The sequence below is a fragment of the Athene cunicularia genome (genome assembly GCF_003259725.1).
Source record: "Athene cunicularia isolate RWA chromosome 2 unlocalized genomic scaffold, athCun1 chr2_part1, whole genome shotgun sequence".
Lineage (NCBI taxonomy): Eukaryota > Metazoa > Chordata > Aves > Strigiformes > Strigidae > Athene > Athene cunicularia.
In genome coordinates this window covers 125,210,469-125,231,321 of record NW_020799095.1, presented here as the reverse complement: position 1 = coordinate 125,231,321, position 20,853 = coordinate 125,210,469, and the positions used below count along the sequence as shown (strand labels likewise).

Genomic DNA, 20,853 nt, shown 5'->3' with positions numbered 1-20,853 from the left:
GTCACATTTAAGACTCATCTTTTCTATCCCTATATTTACCTAAGATCAGGGAATAGAAATTAGAGGTTTGCTGGCATGTTTCTCATAACAGTTCTGTGAAATTCAAGTCATGGATCATGATTCACTACAGTACGCTTCCAATCCAAAGGCCAAGTAGAAAGCGTAGAGAAAGGCAGCCAGGATACGATAACCCTGACAGTTTATCTTTTAATAAGCATGAGATTGTTGTACAGTATTCTATTCAAGTTTTATACTGAGACAATTCTATTAAATGCATAGAAGCATCAAATTTAATAGGCATTTAAATTAGGTCAATGCCAGATAACAAGGGAGAAATCAAAGAAATCAGTCATCAGCAAGAAGTTTGCAAAAGCAATGAATTTTTCACATCAACAGCTAAAATTAGCCACAGGACACAGTGTCAGATTGGTCCTGCTAAACACAAGGTAAAAATCTGGAGGGAACACTTGAGTTTAGCCTGCTAAAAGACAGGTGATAAATCAAGTGCATCAGCTTTCTATATTTGTGTTAATGCAATATTATATTAGCAAGTCAGTACATGAACATTTATTTACTCAGTGTCACTTAAGAATTCTCAGCTCAAGTTACAATGAGATCCTTGCTGCTTCTCAATTTCACATACAAAACCTTGGGCAAGGCTTATTCCTAAAACTATGGAGTTTTGCTACTTATTTATTATTTATTTATTTATGTGACTTACACTCTTCAGTTAAATTATTCTAACATCATTTCTTGGGAATACTTTGTTTCTCTGGAACAGATTACTTGACCATTCCTGGTTCCCATCCTATGCCTAGGGCCATGATAGGGACACCAACCAAATGAAACCCAGGCAAAGCAAAAATTGGATTCCTCCTGAGGTCACCCCCCCAAAAGCCTATCCGGTACTGTAATTCAGAAACATAGCTACCCACATATCCAAAGCAGCTCAAACTTCAGAGGCAAGCTTCCTTACTTAGAAATAGTACACATTTTCACTGAATTTCATTTTAACACTATAAACTACATAAAACCAGAACAAAACCAAAACAGAACACCTTTACATTAAAAAAACCCTAACCAAACAAGAAAAATTCTACCACCTATGACTACTTCTAATTCCCTGAATCTGCAGTAGTACTGAAATTTTCATCCTAATAGTAGCATTTCAGTCAAGTCATGGGCAGCAATAGTCAGTTGCTGCCCATGATTGGATGTCTTCTATATGGTCAACAGATGAACACACTTCTATGGTTCTCCTGTTACCAGATTTTCCCTCTGAGTTCCACTAAAGATTCTAGAAACACTTGTAGTCTAGCTGTTTCACATTCCTGCACAGCCTACACAGTCTGTTCATCTGCTGTTACTTCATGCCTGCACTGCTCTCCTCTTGTTTATGTCCTTATATTAGCCCCAATCTGGTGTTGACTTGTTTTTTTCCAAGTAAGTAAAACATCTTATTCTACCACAACCCCAATTCCAGGAAAGTAGAACTTTCTGATAGAAAGTCTCTGAACTAACTCAGTCTAGAGCAACTAACTGGCATTAAAAAATTTCAATTTTTGTCAAAAAATTCAACATCTGAGGCCATAGTTTTACTAATGGAAGGTTATAACCCACAACAATAGCCAGTGCTGCTAGTTCCACCTCCTTAATACATTAAGGGGAACTAAAAAGGTAACCAGGTTCAGACTACAAAAGCAATAAGCTTCTTTGCCAAGAGCATAACACTAGAAATCAAGGTTAGAGTGCTGTTAAAAAAAATAAAAACCATTTTAAACAAATTTTCTTTTACCTTGCCAAGCCACCATAATCCAATCCTTCTTCTCCTCTGAATATAACATATAACCTTCTCCTCAAATCATAGGGTTTTAATGCCATAATCTATAAAAAAACCCAAAAATTTTAATAAATTATAAAGTATGCATTATCAATACAATTCTTGTTGTCAGTTCTTATTCAGATTTTATTTAATTGATACAGAAATGCCATGTATGTCAAATGTCTACACAGATTTGACAAACAATTAGACCCTCTCATGGAACATGCAATCAGTGAACTGCACATAAAAATACCAGCTCAGACTTAAAATCCTTGAGCAGCAGACTGCTAGCAAGTGGGAAAGCATATTTGGAAAGTATCACTTTATGGTTACCCTGTTCTTATACTCTTCCTGAGGCATTCATTATCATTGAAGGAAAATAAGCAAAAAGGCATTTCATCTGATGTATTACAGATTTCTGGGTTTAGGCAAATCACTTTAAACAGTAATTTACTCTAATTCAAAGTAAGTGTAATATACTTTCATCAATAATATATTTTTTACTTATATAGACACCCTCCCAAGAGGTTTTGATGTGGTGACAGGAGCAAGAATTTTCATTGTCACAGAAAAAGAAGGAAGGAACATACACTGGCTCCAGACTCAAGAGCTCAAGAATTGTAAGCTTCAATTACACAGATTTAACTTCTGAAGGACAAAAGGAGGACGCCACTTTTAGTTGTAGAAAAAACATTTTGTAACGTATATAACCACAGAGAAGAATCAGAAAAGCAAATCCAATGCGGGTAAGTTGATACAGTATGCGATGTGGTTAAGCTATGGTACTCTACCACAGAACACTGTAGATGCAAAAAGTTCACAAGAGTAGCACAGACAAGCTCACAGAAGAGAAGTCTCTTGAGGATTATCAAAATACCCAGAAACCACATCAAGCTCAAAAAGCATTTCAATTGTAAACAGCTGGGAGCTGAAAGATCATTTGGTACAAGTATTATATACATTACTTCTGTTTTTACAGTCTTCCCTAAGAATCTCCTTTTGGCTAATACCAGAGGAAAATTACTGTGCCTGAAGGACCATTAGTCTGAACTGGCTACAACCATTTTTGTTCTTATGCTTTGTCTTGATAAACAAACACAACAATCTTTGCAGTCTTACTTGCTGGAAGGAATCCTCAAACAAAGTCTGTCTGGATACATTGATTTTCACATGACTTGGCAATGCATTGGACTGTAATCATAAGGCAGTAGCGTTAAAAGGCAGAACATATAAATGTAAATTCAAATAGTTTTAAAAAGTAGTTACTTAATCATTACCTGACATAAGTAACGGAAATGGGCAAGTTTCCACCTAAAGCTACGCTCATAAGCAATCTGTGGCCCTTTATTTCTGTAAGGAAATATATTTGAGAAACATTAACCATACAGACATCAAACAGTACTTTCAATACTAAACAACACTATGTAGATATCAAAACTACACAAAAATTGTTACCATAAGAAACAAAAATGCAGTTGATGGTTTGGTCAGTCAGTCTTCCTTCCATGCCCCCCATGTTTTGTGTTGGTTTTTTTGTTTGTTTGTTGTTTTTTTTTTTCTTTTTTTTTTTTTTTTTTTTTTTTTTTTTTTTTTTTTTTTTTTTTTTAAAGATGCTAGTCATTTTATCAAAATTGAGGGAAAGGCAGAGATTAGAGGAATTCAAATACCTATCAATCTTGTAAAATTTACAAGCCAGCTAGAGGACAGACATCTAATTTGTTGTCTTCACTGAGAGAAAGACTGCTAAATTAGGATTCATAAATTCATCTGCTTGTGGAACTATGAAGGAATTTCTACTACAATACTCTTTGAATGAAAAGTCATCAACAAGTCTTCAGAAGTAAACCCTACCCTACATAAAAGACATTAAGACAGCCACCATAGGTTGGGTCAATACTTCTGACTAAACTATTTTTTAAAAGATTTGTACATTAAATTTTTTGAAAGTATTTAGAACTACTTTGTTTAGACGTTAATGTTGCTAGGGGCTGTATAACTATAAGCAATACTCATTACAATCATCTGCTGTTTCTTTAAAAGTTTATTAGTTACCATTAGTCCAATGTTCAAGTTTACCTCACTTATCCTCTCTATTTATAAAACAATTACAATCTTGGTATTTGAAAAGTGTATAAAAACCACTGAACCTTAGAGCAAAATCTGTCATAGATACACCGACAATTAAAGCTTACGAATACATTACATTTACAGGAGAACAATTTGTTCACAATTCAGTACTCAATTCCAGCTAAAAGTATAGATTCTTTTCCAGTATGAGAAGACTACATTATTAAACTATAACAAGTTAAAATGTTTTAAAAATATATTTAATTTCTCACTTACACAGAAGATTTCCCAGTACGAGGATCATTGAAGGTGGTGGTTCTTGTATTGTGGTCAACGAAGTATCTGACACCTTCTCTAGTATACCTGATTTCCCAGCCCTCTGGAAGAGGGTCCTCATTTTGTAAGCTGCAGAAAAAATTGCAGACAGTATTTTTCCCCCCCATTTCATGACATAGAAGAATTAAGCAAGATCTTTTTATCTGCATAGTCAATATACACACCTACCCTTGAGTTCGAGGGTCTTCCCACTGTGTTGTCTTTGTGTTATGATTTACAAAATACACCCTATCGTTTGAATCCACTCTCCTTTCTAAGGAAAAAAAAAGAAAAAACCCACTATACAACAATTGCATTCCAAATTTCTGTAACTATCACTTCCTGAAATCAAAAGCTAAGTAACTTACCCCAACCTGGTGGTAAAGGCCCAAGTGGATCATTTTCTGCTGACAACATCGAAGCCTATTTAAAAACAAGTTAGGCCAAATATTATTTGTATTTTTTTCCGTAATGTGTTTTAAGATTACTGCTAGTTCCGAAGACTACCCATTCTGAAAAAGCATCATGCCCTTCTTAATCTGTTTTTGTGAAGAAAGATAGATTATATGATAATAAGATATGATTTGCGCACTCGCCTCCACTTTCCAAATCAATGAACCCTCCCTTTTGCTTCCTACAGTCAGTGGTCTAAAAGAAGTACAGTTCATACAAGTTTTGCGGAAGCACGTATAAGCAGATAAGCACAATGTTCTTGCTTAAGAACATGCTTTACCATAATAAACATTTCCAAGCATAGTGATTACTGCCAACATAGGGTTTTTTGCTTCCTCAATACATGTCTTCCCTGGATGTTTGGCTATTTTTAGACTTTGTCACTCTTTGCAAATGCAGCTGAATTCATTAAAATATGCAGACGGTTAAAATTATGCCAACATACAAAAAGGTTAAAACTAAAAAAACAAACAAAAAAAACCCTAAAAAAAAAAGAGATTAAATTATTATGTAAAACCATGCTAAGCTCATAATATACTGTAACCTTGCAGAAGTCCCCTCGTAGTTCTCAAGAATACAAAGCATGGAAAAAATAAAATGTAAAAGGCAGAAATCCCCCAGACTGCAGCATCCATGCTCTGATTTTTTGGACACTAATATTATTTTTTTTGTGCAGAATGGAATTTTGATATATGGGAACCAATCTACATTTTCCAGGGAGTATGTTAAGGATCACCTTCCTACTAATACCACTTTATAGAGCATTTGCAATCCAAAAATCTCAAATCCACTTAAGAGTTTACAACTGCAAATTCAGGCAAAAAAAAAGCTGTAATATTTTTCTTGTGAAAAAGAAACAAATCAAGGATCGGAAGAAAATGCAATAGTTACACTAAGAACCAAGCTCCCTCTTTGTTCCAGCCACCAGCTACTAGATGTGAACAGAGAATTACCATTATCTCAGCAGCAAATGCAGTGAGCCTTTTCTGCTTTTGGAAACTATACAGTCACAATGACCCTGTAACCAAAGACTTCTCTCTCGGGTGAGTATAAAAAGAAGAGCGTACAACAGAAAATGCTGTCTGCTAAAGAACTGAATGGTGGCATGACTCAGAGATTTCCTGTCTTAATGGGTCCAAGGATTTGTGTGTGACTGCTGGCTAACGTATATTTAACAGGACACACTGAAACACTAGGCATGGGGTGAGACAGATTCAATACTAAAGGAGTACAGTATATTAACCCAGGTAAAAATAAAAGCAACTAAAATAATTATATCCTATATACTTTTCTTCCTTCATGTAGTTTAGCTTTGACCATTCAAGGTAATTAAAAAATTCTCCTACTCATTATAAGTATTAATTCACTTTTTCCCAAAGAATAAATTACAATCTCATTTTTAAACTGCTATATAGGCAGAGTCCTGGTACGTCACTAGAGGAAGAAAAGTTAGCTGTAGTTTGACCTTAACAATCCTACAAGTATACAGCAGCACTAAAGTAAATAAAAAAACAAAAAAAAAACCACCAAAAAAGCCACAACCAAACCCAACAAACAACCAAGTTCTTAGTATGTAAGTGATACACTCCTTAGAAAACAGAATTGTAAAAAGATGTGAACAGTTATCTTTTCCTTCAAGTATATTCTGTCACACAAACAAATCCTAATTTAATGATTCTAAGGTTAGATGGTACATTTTATGAAATGAGTCTGTGGTTTCCAGTAAGTTATCATTAAACGAAGAAATTAATATAATTTAAAAAAAAAAAAAGAACGTTCCATGAGAGAATAAATCTAGCTCAAAACAAAACAGAGCTTTGGATCATGAAAAGGGAGTTTTCTCAGATGTTTAAGCAACTGATCAAAGTAGTACATAAGTACCTAAAGTTGCTCAGACCCAGAGTTCCTGGCTTGATATGTTTCAGCTGTGATTCTTGGATTTGCATTAAAAGTTACCGATGTGTATAAATACCTGAAGGGAGGGTGCAAAAAGAATGGAGCCAGGCTCTTTTCAGTGGTGTCCAGTGACAGGAGAAGAGGCAAGGGGCACACACAGAAACACAGGAGGTTCTCTCTGAACATCGGGAAACATTTTTCCACTATGAGGGTGACTGGAGCACTGGCACAGGGTACCCACAGAGAGGTTGTGGAGTCTCCTCCCTCCTTGGAGATACTTAAAATTTGCCTGGACACAGTCCTGGGCAACTGGCTCTAGGTGGCAGGGACAGGTGGACCAGATGACCTCCAGAGGACATTCATAAACAGCTTCAGGAGTTAAGAAACCAGTGGTGATGCATGTTTCTGCTACTGCTAGTGATGAGATATAATCTAATTAGATAACAAGAGGCTGAGAACTGTTAAATGTAAGAATACTGCAGCCTCCTTTACTTCAGAAGGGTAGATGAATAAAGTCCATCAAATTCAGAGCCAAGTTAGGTCCAATAAAACTGTTTCAGACTTGTACTTCAATGATTTCTTCTTTTAAAACATCTGCTACATATCACTTAAAGTCTCTGATACTGGATTTTTTTTAAGACAGTAAGTACAAATCTTAAAATGGACTCTTTAGAGCGATGCTGACATGCAGGCACCATCATTCTTATGAAAAAGAAACTATCCTATTTATCCAGTCACAGATGGAAAAATGTGTCTCAATACCTTCTTTGAAGATACTCATGATATTTTCTTCAGGCAGAAGTAAGTGAGCAACTATCTGAGAGAAATGAAAAATCACGCAGGAAATTCCAGTGCTAAACCAAGTGCATAAGGGTCAAAATGAGTTCAAAGTATAAGAATTGCCACCTGTACTAATGAATGACTCCTAATCACTAAAACTATTTTGAAAGCTATTTCATGTTCAAAATGCCCATAACTCAGCTTTTATGTTCCTTTTCAGTTAAGGGACTGCTTTAGTTTTACCTCTCACTACTGTCATTAAAAGTCTTAAGTATCATGCAGTACACAAAGCTCAAGTTAGGGAATAGATTTTTGCCTTTAAGGATGATTTTTGTTAAAATTTTTCAAAAGAAACAGAATCTGAGTTACTGATGCCAAACATCTCATAACACATATGGTTGAATAGTTATAAAATCATTTTAGAAAAAGTTAAAGAACAAAAATTATACCTATACCTCTGCTCATTCTAAATTTTATGTAAAAGTTACCGAATAGAGGTATCGTTGGTTAAATTGCTGCATAGCTCCCTGCAGTTGATTCCGTTGAGACTGCCATTGCTCAAAGTTCCTCACTGATTCCATTGTTGGTCGCTGCCATGTTGTTGTTCTGGTGTTGTGGTCCACATAGTAAACTCTCCCACGATCATCAACTCTTCTTTCCCAGCTTTCAAGAAACACAAATGTTAACAGCTAAATTTTCCAGTAATATTATATAACTGATTTTCTCTTTATGCTAAATTCAGAGACAGTACTTGAATGAAGTACCGGAGTCACAGGCATGATTTTAATTTCTAAAGTACACCCCAACTTTATTGGTAGAACAACCACATTGAGCAAACACAGACTTCAATAGGATGCTCAGCTCTCTGTCACCTCATTTTTAACTTTGTAAATTCCTGTGACCATAAGCAATGTTAGCAGGTTTCACCAAAAACACTTTGCCTGGTTCGAAACCTCATATTTCCAGTGCACTACACCTAGTGGTGCCACCTAAATAAAGGTGATCAAATGTGCATTACTTAATGCATAAGTTTTAAAGGAACAACAAAATAATTTAGTAGCTGTATTTGAACAAGTGACATATACAGTACCAACATTTCTATAACAATAGCTACAATCAATATAATTCTAAATTAATCAAAAGCTAGAATTTCTTAATATATGATGTATAAATACAGTTTCTATAACCTGCTTATAAAAACCAAAGAAACAAAAAAATAGTACCTTTATCATACTTAAAGCAAAAAAGTCTACCTTACCCAGGAGGTAAGGGCTGTGGTCTTTCCCATGTTGTAGTTCGTGTGTTGTGATCAACATAATAGGTTCTACCATGAGGATCCTTTCTTTGCTCCCATCTTGAAAACAAAAAGACTTTCATAAGTCAAGGTGAAAATGCTTCCTCAGCACTTATTTCCCACTAAGCCAAAGAAGTACCTTAGTATTGAATAAAGATACTATGATCCAAAACTCATTCTAACACACCAAAGAAAACTCACACTAGAGTATGTTATCACTTACTTCCTACTTGAACTGAAACCACCATGAACACTTCTTTAAGAGACCTGGTACATAAAATGTGCATATATCAATATTCAAAAACATTTTCAAATTCTGTCTAAGATATGTGAAAACAAAGTCAATTAATTACCTACTCAAGGCTTGGATGCTAAAATAACCTCATTCAAAAAGTGCTAAGAGACACATTCTTTGCACTTCCAAGTACATGCCCCTCTCAAACAAAGAACGAGTTTACATTTTGAAGCACTGTTTCCTATACGCAACAAACAACAGGATCTTTCACAGTGAACCTGAAATGTATACTAACAAATGGTTTTCCTGTGTTTCTGTGTCCTATCCTAGTAAATTCTCTATCTGATATCCCTGGGAACTATTTCTTCAGTTTTAGTTGCAAAGCAAACTCACACTGAAGATGGAGAGAGGACCAAATATTATAAACAATTGAAGCTTCATGCTGCTGAGAACTGCCATAATGCAATAAAAGCAGTATAAATGGACTGGATAAATGTTAGACAAAAAGCTAAAGTTCTTGCTAGCATTAGATATATGTTTGCTTTTCTTACATACATAATTAATTAGCTCTTAAAAACGTAGGCAGAACACCCTGCCTGCTACTCATAGGATTTGATGTGCATTTCCTCACTATTATAGAGTATCCTATAAAAATCCTACAAATGTTTTCTGCAGTTCAAGAGGTTAAATGTTAAGATTACAAAACAATAAAGAGAGGAGCAGCAGCATTTTACAGTGTTACTAGGGCTAAACATAATGGAGACTCAACTATACTGGGGTGTGGGAGAGGGCAGGGAACGACAACACAAAAAAACCCACAGAAATCTGATCGGAGAGGAATGATGAAGAAATGCATTTGATCACAGTGTGCACTATGCCTGCAACTCATGACCCTGTCTTCAATGGGAAAGCATGCAATTAATTGGTTTTTTTTTTTAAAAAAAGTGTGTGGAGGGGGGATGACCACAGGAATTCCCACCTATAAAGAGCTTTCATTGTAGAAAGCATATGAAAATTAAAAACTTAGTAATTCTTCCCCAACAATATATACACAATATTTCTGTCTTTTTAGATGCTTGTTTTCATGTTTATCCAACCACAGAAACTCAAGTGAAGTGTCACTAACAACTTACTGAACCTCCTTCAGAGGGAGCTGGTACAAGACAGGCTCTCTGAAAGAACAGCTACAATGACACAAGGTATATACACCTGGGGTTAAAAAACAATTTCTGTGTTCAGAAAATGCTAAAATAGTTAATATTTAGAATACTATGGAAATGTCAGTATTTCCAACTAGTTACTGAAGACATCTTTTCAGCCAAACTTGAAAGCATCAATAAAAAAATTTTAAGATCAATATCTATATATTTGAGCATATACTGTATTTTTATTTAATGTCTAAGCACATCTTTAATTCTGCATTTAAGGTTTAGGACCACAGAAGTAGTTTCTAACAGTCTAGCAGAATGAAAAGTTTTTAGCTATTCTGAGCACATACCTACACTTAAAATCTGTATTTTTATCTATAACATTATTGATTTCATTGTTACACAGCAAGCACCTACAAGTATATCTAGACTATTAATTTTCACTTCTCTGTATTTTGGTCCCTGCTATATTCTCATAGTTTAAGAACCAAAGGAGTAACAAATTATGATCCAAATAAGTTTGAATATGTCACATGAAAATTTTTCACATCCATACCACCCAAGAGTTTGTCTATTTAGACCACAATAGCGTCTCGGCAATTCAATTATTGTTGTCACTTTCTGGGACAGAAAAGAGTTACTAGCCAGTTATAGCAGCAGTACAAACTCCATTTTAGATCGAATAACCGTGTCTCAGCCAACTGACCTGCACCTGGCAATCCAGTATAGAATTAAATTTCTGTTTCTTTATATGCATGGTCAGATGAAACATAATTATAGTATTAAAATCAAGCCCACATACCCTGGTGGCAAAGGTTCTGTACTGGCATTACCAGGCTGCTGTCTTACAGGTTCGGCAGATGCACTTGAGGTGGAGGAGGATTCCCTTGGTTTTGCTGCATCCGCTGCTATACTGTTTCTAGCATTAGGTTGAGCACAGTCTGTTGCAGCTGTAGGTTCTAGTCCAGCAGACACAACGGGTAATGCAGAAGTGTGGCTTTCAGAACTGGTTGCTTCTGTTGTTGACTGAGGTTCTGCTGTAGCGTTAGTGCAATCTGAAGACACGGGAGCTTCAACTGAACCTATCGGAGCCTCAGAGACAGAAGAATCACCAGCTTCCGGTACAGAGGTGGATGACTCACCATTAACTGAGAAATGGGAAATAAGAAACATTTGTGTATCAGAATCTATTAAGATTTACTTTTCAAATTATCAGCCTGTGTAGTAAATGACACAGACGGAATATATGCCTTAAGCAGCACTTCTGTCCAAGATGACAAAATGTCACAGCGCACCTCTCTCAGTTAAAGCTGGGATTAAAATTTACAGTCTGCAAGACATTCTCTGTATTTCCCTGCTAAGGTAATTTCTTAGTTTCTGCATACATTGGTCAAATCAATGATACACCCTTCTCTTTAGATTAGCAAAAGGTACCCATCTACTTCCCAGGAAACAGTACTGCTTTATTTTCTTTGGAACTTTGAACATGTATCAACTTAAAAAAATAATCTTGCGTAGTATGACATGAAAGAAAAATATGAAGACATAAGTAACTCCATGAATATGGAAAACTACGAGGCAGTTCTTACAGCTAATTTTTTTTCCTTTTAGGTAAAGAACGCTGCAATTCAGCAAAAAACACCTGTGCATGACTTGGGAAATCTGGAATAAAATATGAAAAACAGCATTTGGATACATAACTTATGTAGTTCAATGACTGAAGAAAATTATTATAGAATCACAAAGTAAATAAATTTCTGTGTTTTAAAGAACAATACAAATGTCATCCAACTTGGGCAAACATAAATCTCAAAATGTTTAAAGCAGGCATGGATTTAGCAGGAAATGCTAAGAAGGTTTTATTGCTCCCAAGCCCACTTGGCCAACAATGTATCAATACCAATTCACCTGCAGTGCTTAATAGAACAGTATTTCAGCACATGATCTTGTCCTAGACAAGCGAAATCAGGTACAGCAGTCAGTAGGATCCCCATTAAAAGTCAAGGCCCTATTAAAAGCAGTGCAACACCATTCACAGCTTTCATTTTCTGAACCACTAATAGACACCAGACAGTAACAATTTTATTTAAACATCAGTTTGTACCTCTTCTAGAGTTGGAACGCTTTCTATACAAGACTAAATATAATATGCAATGTAGACTTCAAGTAATTTTCTAACAGCATGCTATCAGCTTACAATTCTAAGGACTGAGGCCAATATAACTGCTGCATACTCACAGCCTTACTGATACAGATTTGCAAAATTTAACTCTAATGCCTATAAAATGCTGTTCCATCATTTTAAAGAGTTAATTTACTTTAATTCTGTATAACACTCTTACAAATAAAAAAAATAGCTAGTTCTACTTCTTACTTGCAATATGTATATAATGTCAGCAACTTCTTGCTTTTCCAGATGGTCAGAAAAGCAGGTCAAAGAATTACGAACAATAAAGCTGTCATCAGCAACGTATTTAAATTAGCAAGTCAGTTGCTTTAAGGAATTATCACTGGGCCATAAGTATTTGCTTGATATGCATAATGATAGGCATGATCTTACAGGCAGCAGCAGATTTGTAAGATCTGTAAAGGCATTGCTTTCTGAACACAACTCTTCCAGGGTAATACATCACTACTTCCAGCTGACATAAAAGGTTAACTACATTAAGATGTGTCAAGACTTTGTGTTATTTCAAGCAAATATAAAGCATAACATTTTAAAAAAATCATAACTACACACAATCTGACCAAGTTTCTTCAAACTTCTGCTTTAACTAGCAAGAATTTTACTTAAATAGAAAAAAAGCTAAATGAAATTTCAGCTTTCATTTAAAAAAACCCTCAACATTCAATTCATCCACGTGAAAGAATGAATGGGATTACATGACAAAGTTAGAAGCAAAATAACTTGACAAATCATCAGCTCTTTTAGTAAGCTGATCTCCAAAACAGATCTATAAAACATTACATCAGCTGATTACCTAATCAATTAGATCTAAAAGAACAATTCTGGCAACATCACATGAAATTACAATCCTGCTAAACACAACAGTAGGGGAAAAAACAAATTCTGTCATCAATAAATGCTGGAGACATGTTTTACACCTTGCCTTAAAAGTCTCCACCAACTGGTACAGTAGTTGAAAACCGTTATATCACTGCCTCAGTGCAAGCTCAGTGATGATTTCATCAATGTTACTATTTGAACAAATCAATTATTTTTGCAATTACCCTATCCTAATAAAGATTTCAAATGGATCTCTCCACTGCTGAAGAAAAAGGGAGCAATGACTAAATAATGTATACGCCCTTTGGCCTTCAGCTGAAAAGAGAAGGAAATCAAATACAAGTTCTCTGAATAGAGAAAAGCTTCAGAGAAAGCCTAATTTAATTACTACCTTCTAAAGTTCATAATTGTTTCTGCTATCTTTCCACCATACCCACATTTCTCACTCTCTCACAGAAAGTTTGACAGTCTCTGTTCTACCACATATTAACAGCTTGCTTATTTCTATTTAAGGATATGTTTTTCCTCTGCTATCACTGCAATCTCTCTCAAACTCCTGAGAAAAGGCAGAAAGTGCTTAGAAAGCATAGTCATTATTAGATGCAAAGTTTTGCCAGGGGAACAAATAAAAGACTTTCTTTTCACGAATGTTATTCTTAGTAATAACCAAAACGTTTGTGTTTAAGAGGACAATTAAATTTAGTGTTTGCCAATGCCTTTTGAAAAAAACAGAAGCCATCTCAACTCAGAGCACAGCAGCTCCCTGACAGCACTGAAAATCACATTTATCTAATGGCAGAAGAAACTTAACTGTAATTACTCAAATTAATTGTGAAAGAAATCTGATTTTTCCTCCAGACAATCAGTAATATGGTTTAGTCATTTGGGACAGAGAAATGGAAGTTTTGGATCCTTTACATCTTTCTTCCTCAGAGAAGAGAGCTGACAGGAACATAATGCAAGTTACGAATGGATCTACTTCAGAAAAACTCACAGAAGTGGACATGAAAAATAATAAATCAAGCCCGAAACATCCTCTCAATGTCTGAAATCTAACAAAAAAATATACAGAAGAAGTGGTTCAACCTCAGATACATTTCAACCAGATAAAAAAGCCTTATGCAACATGTTCTCATAACTCTCCCATTCTTACCAGTGCTGTTGACAGGCTGAGCTGCAAGTGGTTTTGGTACTGGTGTATTTTTGGGTCTGGCTGCAATGTGAGTAGGAGATGGCGTGCTGTCTCCATTAACAGCTTCTATACAGAATGTATTCTGTACTACAGAGTTGGAAGGTACTTGATTGTCTATCCCATTAGAAATGTCACAAGCAGATCTTGGTAAAAATAAAAGATCATTTTAAGTTACTACAAACAACATGTTAAACAGTTATGCAACTAAACTAAATCCTACACTAAATCACACTAAAGAAACAAATAAAGAAATGGAAGTAAATTCACAACGGCTTATGACACAATGTTTGCAGCCTAGATAACAGTCAAATGCAAGACCAAAACAATTAAGGAACAAAGGCAAGTTTTGATTTTGAGGATTTCAGATACTTAAGATAGGATTTTCCATTTCCACTTTATCTTTTACTTCTAATGACATATTAGAACCAAGCTGGGCAGACTGATGCACCTGCCACATCTTCCAAAACTGCCTTAGGGAACCTTCCAAAGTACTGCTGTGAGCAGGAAAACTTTTTCTCCCATTAAGCAAGTGGAACAATTGGGTTTCTTTGTCCTATCTCCAAAAATTATTCTAGTCATATCACAAGAAAGTAACAAAACTCTCCCTCAGTGAAAGGAAAATAAGATGAGCTTCTCTATGCATAGGCAGGACACAACATTGTAAGGACAGATACACAGAGGCAGCTCTATCTCTGTAAGGCCACATGGAAATAAATGTAGTGTAAGGTCTTGTGAATGGAAAGTCTTGTTCAATCACACTGTTTTAACTGAAATCTATCCCAAAATGCCTAAAGCCACCCACCAGAGACACATACTGTGAAAATTACATTCAATGCCAACTCCCCATCTTCTCAAGGAGTAGAGGCTAAAAATTAAAGACAATTAAACAGATGACAAAAAAGTTGAGAAGTGTTAGGAGTCCCACTTTGCAGAGTAAGAAAGGAAGAAGCAACGTTTCCATGTAACCTTACCTAACTCCAAAGGAGTAGTATGAACAGAGAATTAAAGTATCCCTTTTCAACTCTAGTCTACAAACCCAATTTTCTTCCTAAATACATGCACAGAAGCTACCTTAAAACTTTTCTTCATGTCTTAATTTTAAAACTGTTAAACAAAACTGCTGGATAGTTCTATGGAAAACTGCTGTAATCAAAATATCATCATTAAGAGCAGGATCCCAGTAAAAGTCACACCTCCAGCAACAATAGCTGAATGAAAACAAGTGATTGTTACTACTGTTTCAAAATGCTATGCAGAAGTGTTTCAAATCACTTTTAACAGTCCCAACCCTTTCTAACAAAAACTAAGAGGCAACTTTTTATTCTGATTCCCTCATACTGGGCATTGGGGGGCGGGGAGGAGGCGGGGCAGGGAGCAGAGACAAATCTCTGCATATTCAAAAAAAGAATCAAGTTGAGCAACTATACGTTTTCTCACTCCAGTGTCACTTCACTGCAAGGTAACTGAGCAGGCCAGTAACATTAAATTGATCTGAAAGTTATTTATTTGACTCACTAGTGGTGAGGGGCCAAACAATCTACTCTTACTTCTCTCCAGATAGTCCTTGAGCTGGAATAGAGAAGCCAAGGCCTTGTTCTTGACACTTCAGGTTGAAGCAGGCAAACTCTTTGACACAGTGTTCTGAATACTGCTTCCTAAACTCAATACAAGTCTCAAACTCCTGATCACAACCTTAAAAAGGAACTGGGTGAGGAGAAAGCACTTTAGGCTTTTTTTTTTTTCTTCTTCCTTCCGCTCAGATGGTACATGGCAACAAGTTGATAGACATGAATAGAAATGGTTCTTAAGCAGAAAAAAATGAATGGAATAAGTACACAAAACCACACTGAACCACAGCTCGCCTAATCTCTGCTGCAGCATTTAGTAGAATTCCAGTCAGCTGAATTTTTGTTCAGATGGCTACATATCCAAGAGGCAATGATAAAGTAGTGGAGAGCAGACCCCACCAGCAGAGAAAGAACAGAGCTGTAAATTTAATTCTTCTCAAGCTCAATTAACATACAAGTCATGCTTCTAAAACCTGTGGTAACATAACTCAGGGCTTGACAGTTAAAATCCATTGCCTTAAAAAAATTTTTAAAGAAATCAAAACAAAACACAAACAGTCCAAACATTTCAGCTGATAAATCTGTTAATGTACATTGTACAGGGAAAACACAAAAATAAATTCCAACCTGGATGTACTTCTTGCTGAAGCATCTCTGCTTTCATGCACAGCCTCGCCATTTTGCTGAACTTCTACTGAACAGTAAGAAACAAATTCAACAGAGAGAGTCTATTATAACTATTTGAAATCTTAATCAAAAATATTACCATCTGATTTCATTATTTTAACTTACTGGTTGCTGATGAACTGAGATTTGTGAGAGATTCCTGTTCAACAACCAAACCGTCTAGCACAACTGTCAGTTCACCTGTTTGCACCATGCCACTCTTGTTTTCCAAAGAGAGTTTTAACTGTTCTTTCACCTTCTCCACTAAAAATGGAGTTGGAGTGGGTAAGGGAAGAGAAGGAGAGAAGGGATAAAGGAAAAATTAAATTCTAAACAACATTAAAAGAGACTTTCAACACAAAATATGAGATATGTGTATTTAGTTGTACAAAACTGAACATGAGAGATATTCAGATGACTCAAATCGACATAGATGTTACTAAGGAGCTGGGTAAATTTACATCTGCTGTGGCTAAACCCACAGATTATTGTAAAACTAAAATGGCCATTCTATAGGTATGCCATAGGATCCATATAGTTTCAGTACTCTGTAGTTAATCATTTCCCATGTTTGCCGTTTCCACTAAGCCCTTTTGAAATTATGCACTACTTACATAATACAAGAAAGCTTAAAATCAAACAACTTCTGAACCACACATCCAAATATTACAAGTCATGGGGAACCTCATTCTACACCAGAGCTTATGTTCATTTCTCACACCACCTTCCAAAACTACTTCTAAAAGACCACTGAAAAGAACATCACTTTGAGGAAGAAGTAAATGCAAAGACTGCATAGAGTCCTTCCTAATTTTTTAACATTATTTTTAGTAAACCCTTACTATCATTTTCATAGATTGCAACTCCATGGATTAAACAGTAACAGAGAGGATATGTCAAGTAATCAAAAATTCAATCAGAAACTATTTTGACCAAAAGAAACTTTGAGATAATTGAGATACACAAAAAAATATGCACATGGTGCAGTAAAGAACTCAATATGACTGAGAAGCAATGCACACATCTGTAGAGACATACATAATCCATAGGTAAAACATACTGTGAAGGCTGTGTAACTCTAAATCAACTATTACTAGCACAGCAGTTAAAGCTACATGACATAAATCCAAACAGTCAGCTGCGAGTTCACATTAATCAGGTTAAAATGCTTAAGGCCTTTTAGTATTTGCAGTTTCAGATTAAAAGATTAATTTTTCAAGATATACCACCCTATTTCCTGTATGTCAAGCTACAGTTAAAGCTCACTGTGCACTTCTATGCATTAAACTAGCAGTTCCTTATTTTTTTCCTCCTTAACATCTAACATAAACATGAAAACAGGGAAGGCTACCATAAACTATTGCCAAATACCTCTAAGCTGTTACTTTAAAGTGCAGGTTTGACAGTGTAGTTGGGCAGCAGTTACTAGCACACACCCACTGCTATATTACAATGGACTTCAAGGTAAATCGCTGGAGCAAGCACAAAGCTCCCAAATCTACAGAATGATTGCGTTAGCAATCTTCATTTTTGAAAATGGTACTACCTGAAAGAAGAAACTAGCCTACCACTGAGTTGTTAAATTAACAGATTTATAAATCATTTCTGCAAAGGATGATTGGTTTAGCCTCTGATGTTTTAACAGGTTATCTCCCCAAACCAGACCAACAGTTGACTAGTCCAGCTGAGCTGGCAAGAAAGCTGAGAGGGGTGTAGGCAACACTTCAATACTGGTGGTGTTCAGTAGGAGAAAATAATGCCACTAATTCTAAAGTTTCTGTATTTAGAAGACTTCCCCTTTACATTTTCTTCAGTAAAGAGACTTTCAAGTGCTGCATTTTAGGTTAGGCATCAATAACTGAATGACTGAAGGATATCCATCAGATTATTCTACCACTGAATTATTGGATAATCCAGTGTGTGTTAAACTGCTTGCTCAAATCAGAAACACTGCACATAAATTACTTCTGGTACAATGTACAGCTAACTCAGTCAACCATTCCCTGAAAGTATTTGCCAAGCTGTTGGATCCTACATCCCCTGGATCTACAGGAATAAAATATTAACTATTTCGTTCGAGATAGCAAAAAAAATAGTTAATATTTTAACTATCATTATTACAACCCAGTTTCTTCTGATACAGTTTGTCGTTTGGTTTGTTTGTTGGGTTTTTTATTACAAAAGAAGCAACTTTTCTGCTTGATTATGGAACTTTGGGCAGAATCTTTGTAATACTACTGAAGAAATCCCACTTGATTTTGGATTCTGTTTCAATTTTCTGCAAGAATCACAAAAATTAAGCTTTTTCAGCTCTCCTTTCTCCCCATCTCCCTAAACTGAGATATCAGGCTTGTTTATTTAACGTGTGAGAAAGGTAGAGAATGGTTTAGCTGGAATTCTACTGCCACTCTGGAGTGGAATTTAAAGTGTGGATTCACCATCTTCTTGTATCAATGAAAAAAAATTTATAAAGCAAATTAGATAAAGAAGACCTGGTTTAATTTTATTAAAGACAAAGTTAGAAGTTACATAGAACACAACAATCTCTAATGTACTTAAAGGAAGTTCTCAATTGTTTTACTAATCAGTGGTTCCTACTGCTCTCTGGGCAGTGAAATTATGAGGGAAAAATATCCACCTTTCTATCAGTGATTCCAGAGAAGGAAAAAATGAAAAATCATATAGATGGCTTTTCTGAAAGTTTAGACTTTTTTTTTTTTTTACCAAGTCTAAAACAGATCTTATAGCAAATTAATTGTTTGCCACAAAACACTGTATTTAATCACTTCTGCTTTTACTTAATTTGTAGTCTCATACTCTAATGTTTGTTTTAAAATTATTATATCCCATTGTTACTTTTAAATTGCTCTTGATAGCACAGACATCTCTAAAAGAGACAAGTAAAGACATCAACTGAACATCAGTTGTAATTACACATATAGTTAGTAGTCTGGTTGCCAGTTTTGATATATAGATTAGTAATAATAATTTACTTTACTCAAAATATCCTTCATGATAACTTACATTTTCTATTGTGTATTTCCAAAGCTTGTCTCAAGTCTACAGTGGCTCTTCCTAATAAAGCATCTGCTTTTAAAGTGTGATGGCTCCACACTCTAAATTCCAGCGTAGTCTGTGGAGTCACATTCCTGCATATAAAATACATTTTTTTAAAAATATATACAGATTTTAAAGTACTCGTTCTTGATATTAGGAGTATTTGAACTTAATTCATTTTCTCATATTTATTGTATTTCTTGATACTAATTAACTGAAAGAAGTTTTTGTACTGCAAGGGGAAATTTTTAACTAATAACTGCAAACATCATGAAATTTATAGCTAAGATCAAACTTGAAGTGCATTACTATGATAGCATAAGGAATTTGAGGAGTATCAGAAGAACCTACATTAAGATCAAATCTCAGTTATATAAAACACATCTTTATTTATGAAAGACATATTTCTCACTATTCCAGAATTCTTTATTTATGAAAGATGTATTCCTCACTATTCCAGAATTCTAACTAAAAACTCACATCATTAAATGTGGAGAAAAAGGTGGTAAGTATATTTGTCAGTCACTAGAGAGAAAAATACTAAATCTTTTTTAAAAAGAAAAAAGCAACCAATCAGCTACTTGCAAGCAGGAAGAACCCACTTAATAGGCGTCAGCTTGCCATGAAAGTGTTGATAAAACATCATTTGTGAATCCACAAATATATATAAAACCATAATGCATATCACAGAAATCAGAGGGGAAAAATCAAATGATGAAGCTAAAGTAAAACTGGAGGGAAGCAGAAAGGTAAAGGACCCAACTACAGTGATCTCCCCCCTGGTCAAGAACAAAAACAGGAAGCTATGCTAGGTCCTGGAGAATTAAGTTTTGTACTACCGGGTATAGTACTGAAAGAGTGCTCCTGGCTGTGAAAAGTGGAGTAGAATCACTGTACTGCAAAAAGTCAAAGGTCACATATCCATCAGTACTGGATACAGAAAATTCTATCAGCATTGATAAAAACAACACTAAAAACAACACCCACACTCCCAAAAACAGGGCTAGCTTTATAGTCTCTTGAATGTGTTGGACAATGTGGATCACTTTTGCTGAAACCCATGAGCAAATATATTTTTGCATTTTGAACAGGCTGCCTTCTAATGGAAGTCTTACTAAAAGAACAGCTCAACAAAGAAAAGAAAAAAAAAAACACCTACACACAGAGAATATATTGCTAGTGCTCATGCAGACCCATAAAAGTGAGGGGAATTTGGTAAGCCAGAGAGTTCACTTATTCTCAAATAGATCGGGCAACTGAAGCAACTATATTGTTCCAATAAGCCAAAGAAAGAGGGGGCCAGAATACTTTATATATATTATATATATATATATATATATATATATATATATA

General features: G+C 35.3%; 1 protein-coding gene across 3 annotated transcripts in view; it reads right to left on the bottom strand.

Annotated features, from left to right (window-relative positions):
- WWP1 (WW domain containing E3 ubiquitin protein ligase 1) overlaps positions 1 to 20,853 on the bottom strand; it is a 36,351-nt gene that overhangs the window by 10,456 nt on the left and 5,042 nt on the right. The window contains exons 3-15 of one of the 3 annotated variants that reach the window (XM_026843051.1): positions 19,468 to 19,592; positions 16,570 to 16,707; positions 16,405 to 16,471; positions 14,171 to 14,352; positions 10,813 to 11,158; positions 8,592 to 8,687; positions 7,822 to 7,996; positions 4,573 to 4,627; positions 4,394 to 4,478; positions 4,166 to 4,294; positions 3,100 to 3,172; positions 2,942 to 3,013; positions 1,796 to 1,884 (exon numbers count right to left, since the gene is read on the bottom strand). In XM_026843051.1, the coding sequence (XP_026698852.1) occupies positions 1,796 to 1,884; positions 2,942 to 3,013; positions 3,100 to 3,172; positions 4,166 to 4,294; positions 4,394 to 4,478; positions 4,573 to 4,627; positions 7,822 to 7,996; positions 8,592 to 8,687; positions 10,813 to 11,158; positions 14,171 to 14,352; positions 16,405 to 16,471; positions 16,570 to 16,707; positions 19,468 to 19,592 (1,632 nt within the window). The remainder of the gene's footprint in view (positions 1 to 1,795; positions 1,885 to 2,941; positions 3,014 to 3,099; positions 3,173 to 4,165; positions 4,295 to 4,393; positions 4,479 to 4,572; positions 4,628 to 7,821; positions 7,997 to 8,591; positions 8,688 to 10,812; positions 11,159 to 14,170; positions 14,353 to 16,404; positions 16,472 to 16,569; positions 16,708 to 19,467; positions 19,593 to 20,853) is intronic. The other 2 variants (XM_026843052.1, XM_026843053.1) reach the window with 2 other exon arrangements.